This window comes from Dasypus novemcinctus, chromosome 16 (genome assembly GCF_030445035.2).
Source record: "Dasypus novemcinctus isolate mDasNov1 chromosome 16, mDasNov1.1.hap2, whole genome shotgun sequence".
Lineage (NCBI taxonomy): Eukaryota > Metazoa > Chordata > Mammalia > Cingulata > Dasypodidae > Dasypus > Dasypus novemcinctus.
The window spans coordinates 25,285,631-25,297,980 of record NC_080688.1 but is presented as its reverse complement, the minus strand read 5'-3'; the positions used below and the strand labels follow the sequence as shown (position 1 = coordinate 25,297,980).

Genomic DNA, 12,350 nt, shown 5'->3' with positions numbered 1-12,350 from the left:
GCCAGCGGCTCGCCACAGCGTGCGGGTGAGCTTGCCTTCACAAGGAGGCCCCGGGACCCGAACCCGGGGTAGGGAGCCCAACTGCTTGAGCCACAGCCGCTTCCCTATTTAACTAACTTTTAAAAATTATAAAGTAACACAGAAGGTGAGAAGTAAAGGAGCTCCCCATTTCTCTCATGTCGTCTCTCCTCCCAGTCCAGTTACTCACTCTTAACAGCTTCATAATTTCCTTCTGGAATGCTTTATGCACATATAATCATACATATACATACCTCTCTCATTAAAAAAAAGAAAAGCACAAAGAAAAGTTAATATTTCATTACTTGCTTTGTTCACTTACCCTATCACAGATGGCGTTCCATAACAGCTTACTCACTTTTTTTTAGCAGCGATGCAGTCTTCCTTTGTACGGATGTACCATTATGTATTTACTTCTCCTGCTAGATGGACAGCTTGGTGAATTCAAATTTGTCATTATTACAGTACTGTTGCAGTAAACGTCCTTGTACATATTTTTGCATACTTTTATAAATTTTATATAAGTATTAATACTAATTTTATTAATTAATAAAATTCCCAGAAAGGGAATTTTAGGGGTCAAAGGGTATATATTTTTATATTGCCAAATTGTCCTCCAAAGGGAGAAGACACTGGTTTGCAAACCTACCCACCGTGTATGAGAGTAATTTATTTCTCCATGCTCTAACATTCAGTATTAAACTTCTTCATCTTGTCCAATCTGGTATATGAAAAATGTTATCCTCATTTTCATTTTAATTTCTTTAATTGCTAGCAGGGTTAGGAAAGCCAAGATTATCTCCTGAACAACTATTCTTTACTTACATATAAATACTAATTAGAAAATCAGGTAGAAATTAAAACTCTTTTTAAAATAGCAACACAGGGGAGTGGGTGTAGCTCAGTGCTTGAGCGCCTGCTTCCCATGTATGAGGTCCTGGGTTTAGTCCCCAGTACCTCCTGAAAAAAAAAAAAAAAGGCAACACAAATTTAAAATACCTACTAATAAACATTTTTTGGTGTGTGTAATTTTTAAAATTTTGAAATCTTTTAAATACCAGTAAGAATTTAGCAAGAAATGAGTAAGACCCATGGAAATGAAACTTTACCACTCTACTATTGGACATAAAAAGAAGACTTAAATAAGCAAAAATACAGATTTTTCTTGCGTAGGAAGGCTCAATGGTGTAAAAAGTTTAATTTGCTCTTTACTAATCTATGAATTCACCAAATGTCCAGTCAAAATACCAAAATATCTTTTTAAAATGGATTTTACAAAATGACCCTATAGTTCATCTAGAAAAATAAACATGCAAAAATAATTAATATTGAGGGGGGAGCCTAATCCCAACAGATAGAGAAATATGTTGACTGTGGAAAACTCCTGCATGGCAGAACACCACAGACCAGATCTAAATATAAATGACAAACTGAAAAAATATAGAAAATATACTACGAAGGGCTAAGTTCTTTAATATGCAAAGAGCACTTTAAATTAATGACAATTTTTTTTTAAGTGGGCAGAAAACATGCACAAGAATTTCACAGAATAAGAAATACTCTGAGACTCAAGTGATTGGGCTTCCGTCTACCATAAGGCAGGACCTGAGTTCGATCTCTGGGGCCTCCTGATAAAGGCGTACCCATGCAGAAAGCCTGGCCCACATGGCTACGCTGCGAGATGCTACTGCAACAAAAGAGAGACGCAGGGGCAAGTCAAGGCTAGATGGAACAGAAACCAGGAACTGAGGTGGCGCAACTGACAGGGAACCTCTCTCCACATAGGAGGTCTCCAGGATCGAATCCTGGTGAAGCTCATAGGAGAAAACAAGAAGAGAAGACCAAAAAGAGAAACGGGCACAGAAGATGACACAGTGAATGGACACGGAGAGCAAAACAGCAGGGTCAGGGGGAGGAGAGGAAGGGGCCGAAAAAGAAAAGGAAAGACATCTTCCTGGCTTATGAAAAGCTGCTCGTCATCTTTCAGTAAAAGTTACTTAGAGTTAATGTCAGATTTTGCATTGAGAAAGGACGTCAAAACATGCTACGATTTCACTTCTGAGATGATTCATGGAAATTAATATATTTAGCAAGCTGGCTTATATAGCCTGTATTTCTGACTCATGGTTATCAGTGATAACTAGATGGGGAGACTTCCTGGGCCATAAAATAAAGTCAGAAAAACCACTGAAGGGCCTTGTACCTTTGAAGTCTTTCGAGCCTCCTATTTACTTGTTGGCATCTCTTCAATCTTTTTGGCATTCTGTAAGGAAATGGTGCCAGGCCATCCTCCTTGCTGATAAGGTTTTATAAAGATGCGTTTAAGAAACGCTGCAGAAGCAGGTGCAGATCAGTGTTGAATGGCTGAGTGCCGCTTTGCATGTGTGAGGTCCCGAGTTCAATCCCCGGTACTTCCTTCAAACAAACAAACAAACAAACATGGGGGAACCGATGAGGCTCAAGCGGTAGAGCGCCTGTTTCCCATGTCTGAGGTCCTGGGTTCAATCCCTGGTACCTCCTTAAAAACAAAAACAAACTAAGGGAAAAAACAAGCTCTCACTGGGGCGTGGATGTAGCTCAGTGGTTGAGCACCTGCTTCCCAGGTACGAGGAAGAAAGAAACCCTGCGCTGAGCACTTATAATTTATCCTAAGTTATAAATCGTCCGCTTTTTAAATTGCTCTCAAGCGTCACCCAGTCTGAGAGCGTGGCGGCATCAGACCCCAGGGCATGGCCGCTCGGCCACTGCTTCCTGGCGGGGAAGGCCCCTCGCTCTGCCTGGTGTGTGCATTCTTCAAACCCGGGACCTGCCTGGGCACTTAGGAAAGCCGGGACGACCCCGCGGCTGGAGCCCTGCCTGGAGCAGAGGTGGGGAAGGGGGGACGCTCCAACTGAGGGGGAGGGACCCCTCAGTGCCACGACTTCCAGGAGGAAAATCATTTTTCTGCCTTTAACCTGCTTCATGGACTTCTTTTCGCTCCTAGGGAGTGTGTCAGGGATTTCTTCCCGGCGGATCGGTCTCCTGCCTCCCTCTCATCAGTGGAGGGGTCCAAGGGGGATTTAACCAGCTGTGAAATTAGAGTGGAGCCAGCTGCCCTGTTGCTGGGTTACGCTCAGGGACAACAAAACAAGGACCCGCCTCGGGCGGCACAGGGCTGTTTAAAATTCTGCAAGCCCGTGAGACGCCCTTTCAGCCTTGCGTCCTGACCTCCCTCGAGCGCCGAGCACAAGAGGCCCCGGGCCTCTGCCTGGGTCTAAGGGAAGCAACGGGCTGCTGCTGGAACCTCCCAGACCCGCAGTGCTTGCCTGGGACGGGAGGCGAGGACTCCCAGGCCCCTTCCTGGCCCCCTGGAGGGAGGGTGAGCCGCTGCCCCCAGGACGTGTCCAGGGTCCCTTCTCAACATGAACCACGCGTCCCGTTTGGCCCACAGAGCCCTTCTCTACCTGCGCCTCCTTTTGCTGTGGATAACTAGGGGGTGATTTAGTCGTTCAGTCGTTCAGCAAACATTGACTGACGCTGCTTATGTGCCTGGAGCTGGTTGGATCTCGGGACACAGAAACGAGATCATAGTCCTGGTTTTAAGAAATCCGCAGCCTGTTTAGGGGAGATACAGTTTCACAAGGATGGTAGTAGTAGGATGGAAGAATGCCAGCGCTTTTAAGAGAGAAGAGCACTGGCTGTATACTTCTGCCTGGGGCTGCTGGACTGGCTTTCCCGGAGAGGAGCCATCGAACCCTCTGGAGGCCACGTGGACCGGGAGGGGTGCACGAGGAGCGGGTGCAAGCCCCAGAGGCAGGCGCGGTGCCTGGAATGGCACCCAGTTTGAAATGGCTGTAGCTGTGGGTGCGAGCAGGAGAGGCACAAGAGATGCACCCGAGGCGCGCTAAGGCCTTGGGTTTTCTCGGGAAGCGATTGGAAGACCCTGAAGAGTTGTGTGTGCAGGCGTGCCCGATGGATTTGCAGTTGGCAGGGCCGCTCCTGTGTCCCATGGGTAATGAGTTTGCAGGAGGCTGGAAGGCCATTCGGACGCTGCAGCTTGTCTGAGGCTCGATGAGCCTGAGCTAAGGCAGAGGCAGGATGATGCAAGCGGGGTCCCCAAGAGGCTGCGTTTTCTTAGCTTTGAGGGGTGAGAGGAAGGAAGCCGTTGGGATGACTCCGCGGTTCCGGGCTTGGGAAGTAGCAGGCTGATGGGACGGGTGAGAGATGTGCCGGCGAAGGCTCTGGACAAGGATCATTGTTGTGCTTGTTTGCTTTCAAGTAGGCTGAGCAGCCATCAGGAAGATCGAGAGGGAGGCACGGGCAGAGATGGGGGAGAAGGGGTAAGCTCAGGCTCTTACGCCGAGACCACATGCCCTAAACAAACGAGCCCGCAAAGATGCCTTCCCGGCGTGAATTTTGTATTTGCCCTTTTTTTCTTTTCCTAGAGCTATTCTCCTGGTCCAGGATTTTATTATCTTGCCTATGGCGTTAGAGAAGCTTCCAAGTCACCCATCCTTGACCCTGACCCAGTGTTGCTTTCTTCTGGTCACTGAGCTCTTTTTTTTTTCTTTCATTTTTTATTTTACTCTATTTATTTCTCTCTCCCCCTTGTCATTGTTGCACTCACTGTCTGCTCTCTGTTCGTCTTCTTTTTAGAAGGCTCTGGGAACCAAACCCAGGACCTCCCATGTGGGAGGGAGGCACCCAGTCACTTGAGCCTTGTCCGCTCTCTGCTTGTCTCTCTCTGTGTTTCCTTGCTGTCTCTCTTCTGCATCATCTCACTGTATCATCTTGTTGCATCTGCTCACTGTGCCAGCCTTTGCACTAGCTCGTTGTCTTGCTCGTCTTCTTTTTGAGAGGCACTGGGAACTGAACCAGGGCCCTTCCGTGTGGTAGGCAGGCACCCAACTTCTTGAGTCACATCTGCTTCCCTCATCGCTCAGCTCTTGACTGCAACCCTGACCATGATCCCTTCTCACGGTCCCTCAAACTCAGTGTTTCCCTAATATTGGGACCGTAGTGTCTCCCATGGCCTCTGGTTTTCCCACTGCTCCAGCTCTTTGGCTCTTCCATGACCTTAAGAGGACGTCCAGCCCTACCTCTCAATCCCAGCCTCCGTCCTGCATGCTTAGCCTGCCTGGGGTGGCCGGCCAGCTGTCACTCCCCAACTTCCACCCCCAGGCAGAGCTCAGCAGGCTGGAAACCATCTTATCTGCCCTACATGTAGGCAAATATGAGCCCTACCCTTCTATTTTAAGGTTTGATAAAGACTGCCAGGAAGAAATAAAGAAATAAGGCAACCTGCCAGGCTGCACACAGCAAAGCCCTTTACTGGAATGTTTTAAATATAAAACTTAGGGCCGCCAAAAACCTTAGGAATGATCCCTCTGGGAGGCCCTGGACTTGTCTGTTAGAAACAATAAAGAAGGATGTAGAAGCATAAATTTTCCTCGTATTATGGAAACACAGATTCCAACTGATACAGCCAGGAGGTCTGGTCTCTGGTTTATAATCCTAGGACAGTGGCCTTTGATATGGTAGACTTCAGCTAGTACGTGAAAGGTCCTCCTTTCAGGTGATTTGGGGTCCATAAAGAATTAACATGCCAAGGGAGAATTTCTCCAGGAACTTTACGAACCAGGTAAAACCGTTGCTGAAGCATTTGGAGGGAAATGGAGGAAAGAGAGGAGAGATGGAGTGGCGTCTTCACTCCCCCATCCCAGTTTTAATTTCCTATTTGCCCTTTTTTCTTTTCCTGGAGCGATCCTCCTGGTTCAGGATTTTATTATCTCTTGCCTATGGCATTAGAGAAGCTTCCCAGTTCTCCTTACCGCATCTCCTGATCGTCAGGCGCAGCTGGGAGCAGACAGGGCGGGTGCTCTCCCACCACCGGCCACGGCCACGGGTCCTGAGCCACGCCCCACCCTAAGCCCAGCTGCCCTGACCTTCCCTCTGCTTAGACCCCATGTCGACGATTTGTAAATCCACCCCTAATACCCAAGGCAGTGTCTGATACAGAATCAGCTTATTTTTATGGCTTAAAACACAAAAAAACTCAGACTTACTGGTCAGTTATAAAAATACAAACCCCATATGGAGAATTCCAATATCCCCCTACCCCCCAGATTCCCAGATCCACTAATTTTAACATTTTGGCACATTTGCCATTTCCTTCCTTCCTCCCTCCCTCCCTTCTTTCCTTCCTTCCATCTATCTATCGTCAGTCTTTCTGTGTGCCTACGTATTTGTCAATCCATTTTCTGAACACTTTAGTGTAGGTTGTAATCATCATGCTCCTTGAACACTGAATACTGCCATTTAATTTTCCTAAGAACAAGGATGTTCACTTATGTAACCACCTTCAGTGCAGTTATCAAGTTCAAATCTGACACCCATATGAAGCTTACAGTCTATATTCCATTCTTCTCACGTGTCCTAATAATGGACCTTTGAACCTTTTCTTCTCCCTTGCTGGATCCCATCCAGGATTATGTATTGCATTTAATTGTCATTGTCTCTTTAATTACTCTCTTTTTCTTTTTTCTTTTTTCTAACCATGGGAACATATGTACAACATAAACTTTCCCATCTCAACCACTCCCAGGCCTTCCATTCAAAGGGATTAATCATGTTCATGATATTCCAGTGCCCTCACCACCTTCCCTTACTAAACTCTCCCATCTCCCACAGTAGAAACCCTACACCAATTATACATTAACTCCCCGTTCCCCCTGTTCCCTGCCGCTGGCAACCTGTGCTCTAAGTTTTGTCTCTGTGAGCATTTATATTCTCCAGTATTTTCTTTGTAGTTACCATGGGGCTTAAATTTAACATCCTAAATCTGTAACGACCTTGTTTGCTTTGATGCCAACTTAACTTGACTAGGATGCACACACTATGCTCCTAGACCCCCATCCCCCCACCTACTGTAGGTACTTCTTGTCACAAATTTCATGTTTATACATTCTGAGTCCAAAACCACTGATACCTCATTACCTTTTATACATTTGCCTTTTAGATCCCGTAGGAAGTAAAAAATGGAGGTACAAACCAAATGTAAAATTGTCCTCGTATTTGTATTTACCCATGTCATTACCCTAACCAGAGATCTTTATTTCTTCATGTGGCTTTAATCTATTGTCTTTTGTCCTTTCCTTTCAATCTGAAGAATTCTCTTTAGCATCTCTTAGAGCAGGGGTTCTTAACCCTGGACCCCTCGCCCCACCAAGAGGTCCATGGAAAGATTTCAGGGGGTCCGTAAGCTTGAATTGAAAAAAATCGACTTGTTTTCTTTATTTTGTCTAACCTCTAACTGAAATATAGCATTTCCTTCATTTATGAATATATGCAATAAATTACAGTTGTATTCATTTCAAATCACATAATGTTGATGCATATCTTGAAAAATCGCTTATGCTCATCCATACTTCAAAATTATGGTAGGTGTTAGACCTGATGCTAGTTGAGTGTCATAAAACTATCTGCCGCTACATTCTAAGAAGGGGTCTGTGGTTTTGACCTGACTGGCAAAGGGGTCCATGGAACAAAAAAGTTTAAGAACCCCTGTCTTAGGGGATCAGTCTAGTGGTGATATACTCCTTCAGCCTTTGTTTTTCTGGGGAAGTCTTAACATCCCCCGCATTCCTGAAAGGCAGTTTTGCCAGATACAGATTTTTTTTCTTAAGATTTTATTTATTTATTTCTTCCCCCACTCCTCCATTAGTCTGCCCTCTGTGTCATTCATTGCGTGTTCTTCTGTGTCTGCTTGTATTCTTATTAGGCAGCTCTGGGAACTGATCCTGGAACCTTCTGGAGCGAGAGAGGTGATCATTCTCTTGCACCACCTCAGCTCCCTGATCTGCTGTGTCTCTTATTGTCTCTCCTCCGTGCCTCTTTTTGTTGCATCATCTTGCTGCGCCAGCTCTCTGCATGGGCTAGCATTCCCTGTGGGCCAGCACTCCCTGTGGGCCAGCTCATCACGTGGGCCAGCTTGGCTTCACCAGGAGGCCCTGGGAATCGAACCCTGGACCTCCTGTATGGTAGACAGGAGCCCAATTGCTTGAGCCACATCCACTTCCCCAGATCTAGAATTCTTGGTTGGTAGTATCTTGCTTTCAGCATTTTAAATATGCTATCCCACTGCCTTCTTGCATCCATAGTTTCCGATCAGAAATTGGCATTTAACCTTATTGAGGCTACCTCGTACGTGACATGTTGATTCTTTCTTGTTGCTTTCAGAATGCTCTCTTTATCTTTGGCATTTGACGGTTTGATTACAACATGGGGTACTGCGGTCTCTTTGGGTCTATCTTGTTTGGTGTTTGTTGAGCATCTTAGATATGTGTATTTATACATTTCATTAAACTTGAGAAATCTTAGACACTATTGCTCTGCCCCTTCCTTTCTTCTCGTTCTGCATGTACCACATGCATGTACTGGCCTGCTCAGGGGTGCCTCACAGATTGCTCGGGCTCTGCTCACTTTCCTTTTTTCTGCTTCTCACACTGAATGATTTCAGTTATCTTCTCTCCAAGTTATTTTATTCTTTCTTTTGCTACTCCAGTCTGCTATTGATGCCCTTTAGAGAAATTTTAATTTCTGTTACTGTGCATTTCAGCTATTTGGTTCCTTTTTCTAATTTCTATTTCTCTATTGATATTCCCTTTGTATTCATATATCATTTTCCTAATTTTCTTTATTTCTTTGTCCATGTTTTCGTTTAGCTTTTAAAGCATATTTAGGACCCTTTCCCCTCTCCCCCTTTATTAGAGAAGTGTGTTTATGGAAAAATCATGCATAAAATAGAGGATTCCCATATACCACCCTATTATTAACACCTTGCATTGGTATGGATTTAGGGACATTTTAAAAAATTCTTTTCTGGTATATCCTAAATCTGGTCCCCTTGCTTTACGGTTTCTAATGCTTTAATGTTCCCCTTTGCCTGGGGCATTGCATCCTGTTTCTTTGTATGTTTTGGAATCTTTTGTTGAAACCTGGACATTTTGATATTTTAATGTTTTAAGGTTGGAATTTTAAACTCTGAGGTGTCTGCTACTTATACTTGTATCCAGCTAGTGTTAAGACAGAGCTTTCCTTGAGTGTCAGGAGCTAACCAAGAAAAAAACACAAGGAAAAGAAGAGAACACCTTTCCCAGTCTTTGCACCTTGACCTGCTGGAGTGCTCTCTTTCAGGGCTTATCTGTACAATGATTTTGGAGGATAGCTCCAGGCCAAAGCGTTGGGGCTCCTCTCATCCTTTCTGTGCATTTGTCTTGTCTTGCCCACCCTCTTCCTAGGAAACAGTTTCCTCACAATCTGGCTACTACGTTGTATGGCCTGTAGCCAGTTATCCCTTGCCCAGGCAGCTACTCACAGCTGTTCTGTAAGAGCATTCTGTGAACTGCCTTCTACATGCAGGGCAGATTCCAGGAAGGTGAGTCCCTCAGGGCTTTTGGACCAGATAGTCATGCTTCCAGTATGTGCGTGCGGCTTACCCTCTGGAACTGACACCAGGAATCTGTCCTGGGAATGCCCGCCAGGCCAAATCGGTAAGGAGTGGGGCCAGCCAGGGCACCACGAGATCCTATGACTTTTAAGTGGACTTTTTCTTGATTTGGTGCTCACCCCGTTACTGCAGTCCTTTACCTATTTTCTGGAGCTTTGAGAAAGATAGCACTGCCCGTTCTTGTTGGTCAGCTTCTTTGGGGGATGGGGCCCTGAAGCATCTCGCTTGCTATCTTGATCAGGCAGGGCCCAGAATCAGCTGTGAATAGTATCTGGGAATGAGTGCACTCTCCTACCTCTGGGTCTTTGCCTTGGCTGTTCCCTAGTGCTGAACACCCTTCCCTCACAAGTACTTGCCCATCCTTCACTGCCTCTCTTACAGCTGCCTCCTCCGTGCACCTTCCCAGGTTCCACTGGTCAGATTGCGTCACTTTCTACCACCTACTCCAGAGCGCTTTGTTGATGCTTTAATATTCCTATATTGCAGATGCAACAATGCTGTGAGATAGCATGACCACGGATGTTTGTCTTTGCTCTGACAGGCAGGTTCCAGAAGGCAACTGGACTTCTGGAACTAGCCTACAGCCATAGGCATTTGTTGAATGAATGAATAAACCTCTAGGGAATAGGAACTGTCTTTTCTTTATCTTTGGATCGACCCCAGCAGCCTCACTTTCAATATAGATCAAGAAGTGTTTTTTAGGGGAGTGGATCTAGCACAAGTAGTTGAGTACCTGCTTCCCGTGTACAAGGTTCTGGGTTCTATCCCTGGCTCTGGTACCTCCTAAAAACAAAACAAATGAAAACACCAGCGCTCATTTGGGGGCAGATGTAGCTTAGGAGTTGAATGCCTGCTTCCCACTACAAGGTCCAGGGTTCAATCCTCGGTACCTCCGGAAAAAATAAACAAATATTTTTTAGATTCTTCATTTAAACAGAGTTCAGGTCCTCAAACCTTTGCCGGAATACCCTCTTAAAGGGGAGTCCCCGTGCCATCCCACATTTATCATACCCATTCCAGATCTCCAAATCCTGTCACATAGACTGCAGGAACATTTTCTCTGAATTGTGAAAGAAGATATGTGAAAAGTCTTACAAAAGCATGTGCAGAATAGTTAGCACTGAGCTGTGGGGACCCTGGGAGCTGTTTTGAAGATGACGAAACTGCACTAGGGATAAAACCAAAGGCTGTGATGTTGTGTCTTTGAACTTCAGTCTCACCTGTGATTATTTTTTTTTTGCCATCCTTTCATGACTTGATTTTTCGCATGCCAATGTTTTTGTAAATGTATTGGATTTGAGGGAATGGGGTGGTAATTTCTTATCTTCCCATTTAGTTGGTTCATGTATGGTGCTATTCAGGAGGTATTTTCAGTAGCAGGTCCTGTAGCTGAAGGCCATTGCTATTGTAATTATCTCTTGAGTTTGGGCTTGAACCTCAATCTTTTGTATTTTTTATATTTGGTTATTTAGGCTTTGGGTGAACTCTTCGGTTTCAGGCATGTATGTCCACTTTATAGGTTAGGTAGACTTCATCAACTGTATTATATTTTGGATTTGCAGTTTAATTTACAATTGTGATAAATTGATGTTTTGCACTTGACCTAATTTTATATTGGTTTGAAGTTAATTATTTAATTTTCGAATTCTGGAATTTGGAACATTTACTGTATTTTACAATATAACTGTTTTGAAATACATGGATATACATAACAAGAAAAAGAAAGCATACAGACTAAACAAACAAACAAAAAATACTATCACCAGTGTTTTTCAAATACATGTTTGAAATGAGCCCTCACTATGAAAACTGCTAGGTAAAGGCCATACTCATAATTATTTTTCCTAATGTTGTGAGTTCCTTTCCTTCTGTGGGGCAGAGAACACTATTTTACTTATATGTGTTGTGTCTCCACAGATGTCAGAGACCAGGTTTTAAATATTAATAAGTTCTCACCCATAGTAAGTTTTCAATACTTGCTAAGTGATCAAGTTGTTATTCTAAACAAAAATAAAGGAGCTGTTTCCTGAGGGGCTTTTTGTTTGGTTTGTTTTAGTTATTTGTATTCCATGAATAAGCATTCATTTCTGTCGGGCTTGACCTCTTTTTCAGGGAGGTTCCCTTGAAAGATGCAAAGGAATATGCTGAAGCCATAGGTGCCATTGTGGTGGAAACAAGTGCAAAAAACGCTATTAATGTCGAAGAGCTCTTTCAAGGAATCAGTAAGTACCTTGAACTGTTGGATGCTTAGCTTGCATTTTTATGCTTCTGGAAGTCAAAGGATAAAAACCGCAGAGCTCTGAAAATAGAACTTTTTCCCTGTGTGAATTTATCTGGTGCAGTGGGCATAAAACCCTCAATTAATACATTGGTTTATACTCACTTCTATTGTACCTCTCAATTCTAAATTTCCAAAATTCTGTGCTCTAACCTGTTGATTCTATATTTTGCGAATTAAAATGAAGTAATCCAGTTGCAAAATAAAGCATGGTTTAATGAAGAATTATGCATCCTCTAGCATTTTATGTTATAATATGTTGAGGGTAGAAGAAATAAAATAGACATTGATAAGGAGAAGAAAACCAGAGTCCCACCCATTAAACCGAATGAGCCTAGGCAAGCAACACAAGAGAGCCTTTCAGTCGTTTCTTTTGCCTCATGGAACGTCAATAAGAAAATATCATTTCTATCCCATGTCATTGGAAATTGGAAATTGGGTGGATAGTCAATCTGTGCAGGAGCCCCTCACTTCTGATAACTTCACAGAAGGGGACAGCTCCTTTTTTTTTTGAAGATTTTTTATTTATCTCCCCCCACCCCCGTTCTCTATTCTCTGTGTATTCAT

General features: G+C 44.2%; 1 protein-coding gene across 1 annotated transcript in view; it reads left to right on the top strand.

Annotated features, from left to right (window-relative positions):
• RAB31 (RAB31, member RAS oncogene family) overlaps positions 1 to 12,350 on the top strand; it is a 138,149-nt gene that overhangs the window by 108,756 nt on the left and 17,043 nt on the right. The window contains exon 6 of the mRNA XM_004460496.3: positions 11,618 to 11,727. Coding sequence (XP_004460553.1) covers positions 11,618 to 11,727 — 110 coding nt within the window. The remainder of the gene's footprint in view (positions 1 to 11,617; positions 11,728 to 12,350) is intronic.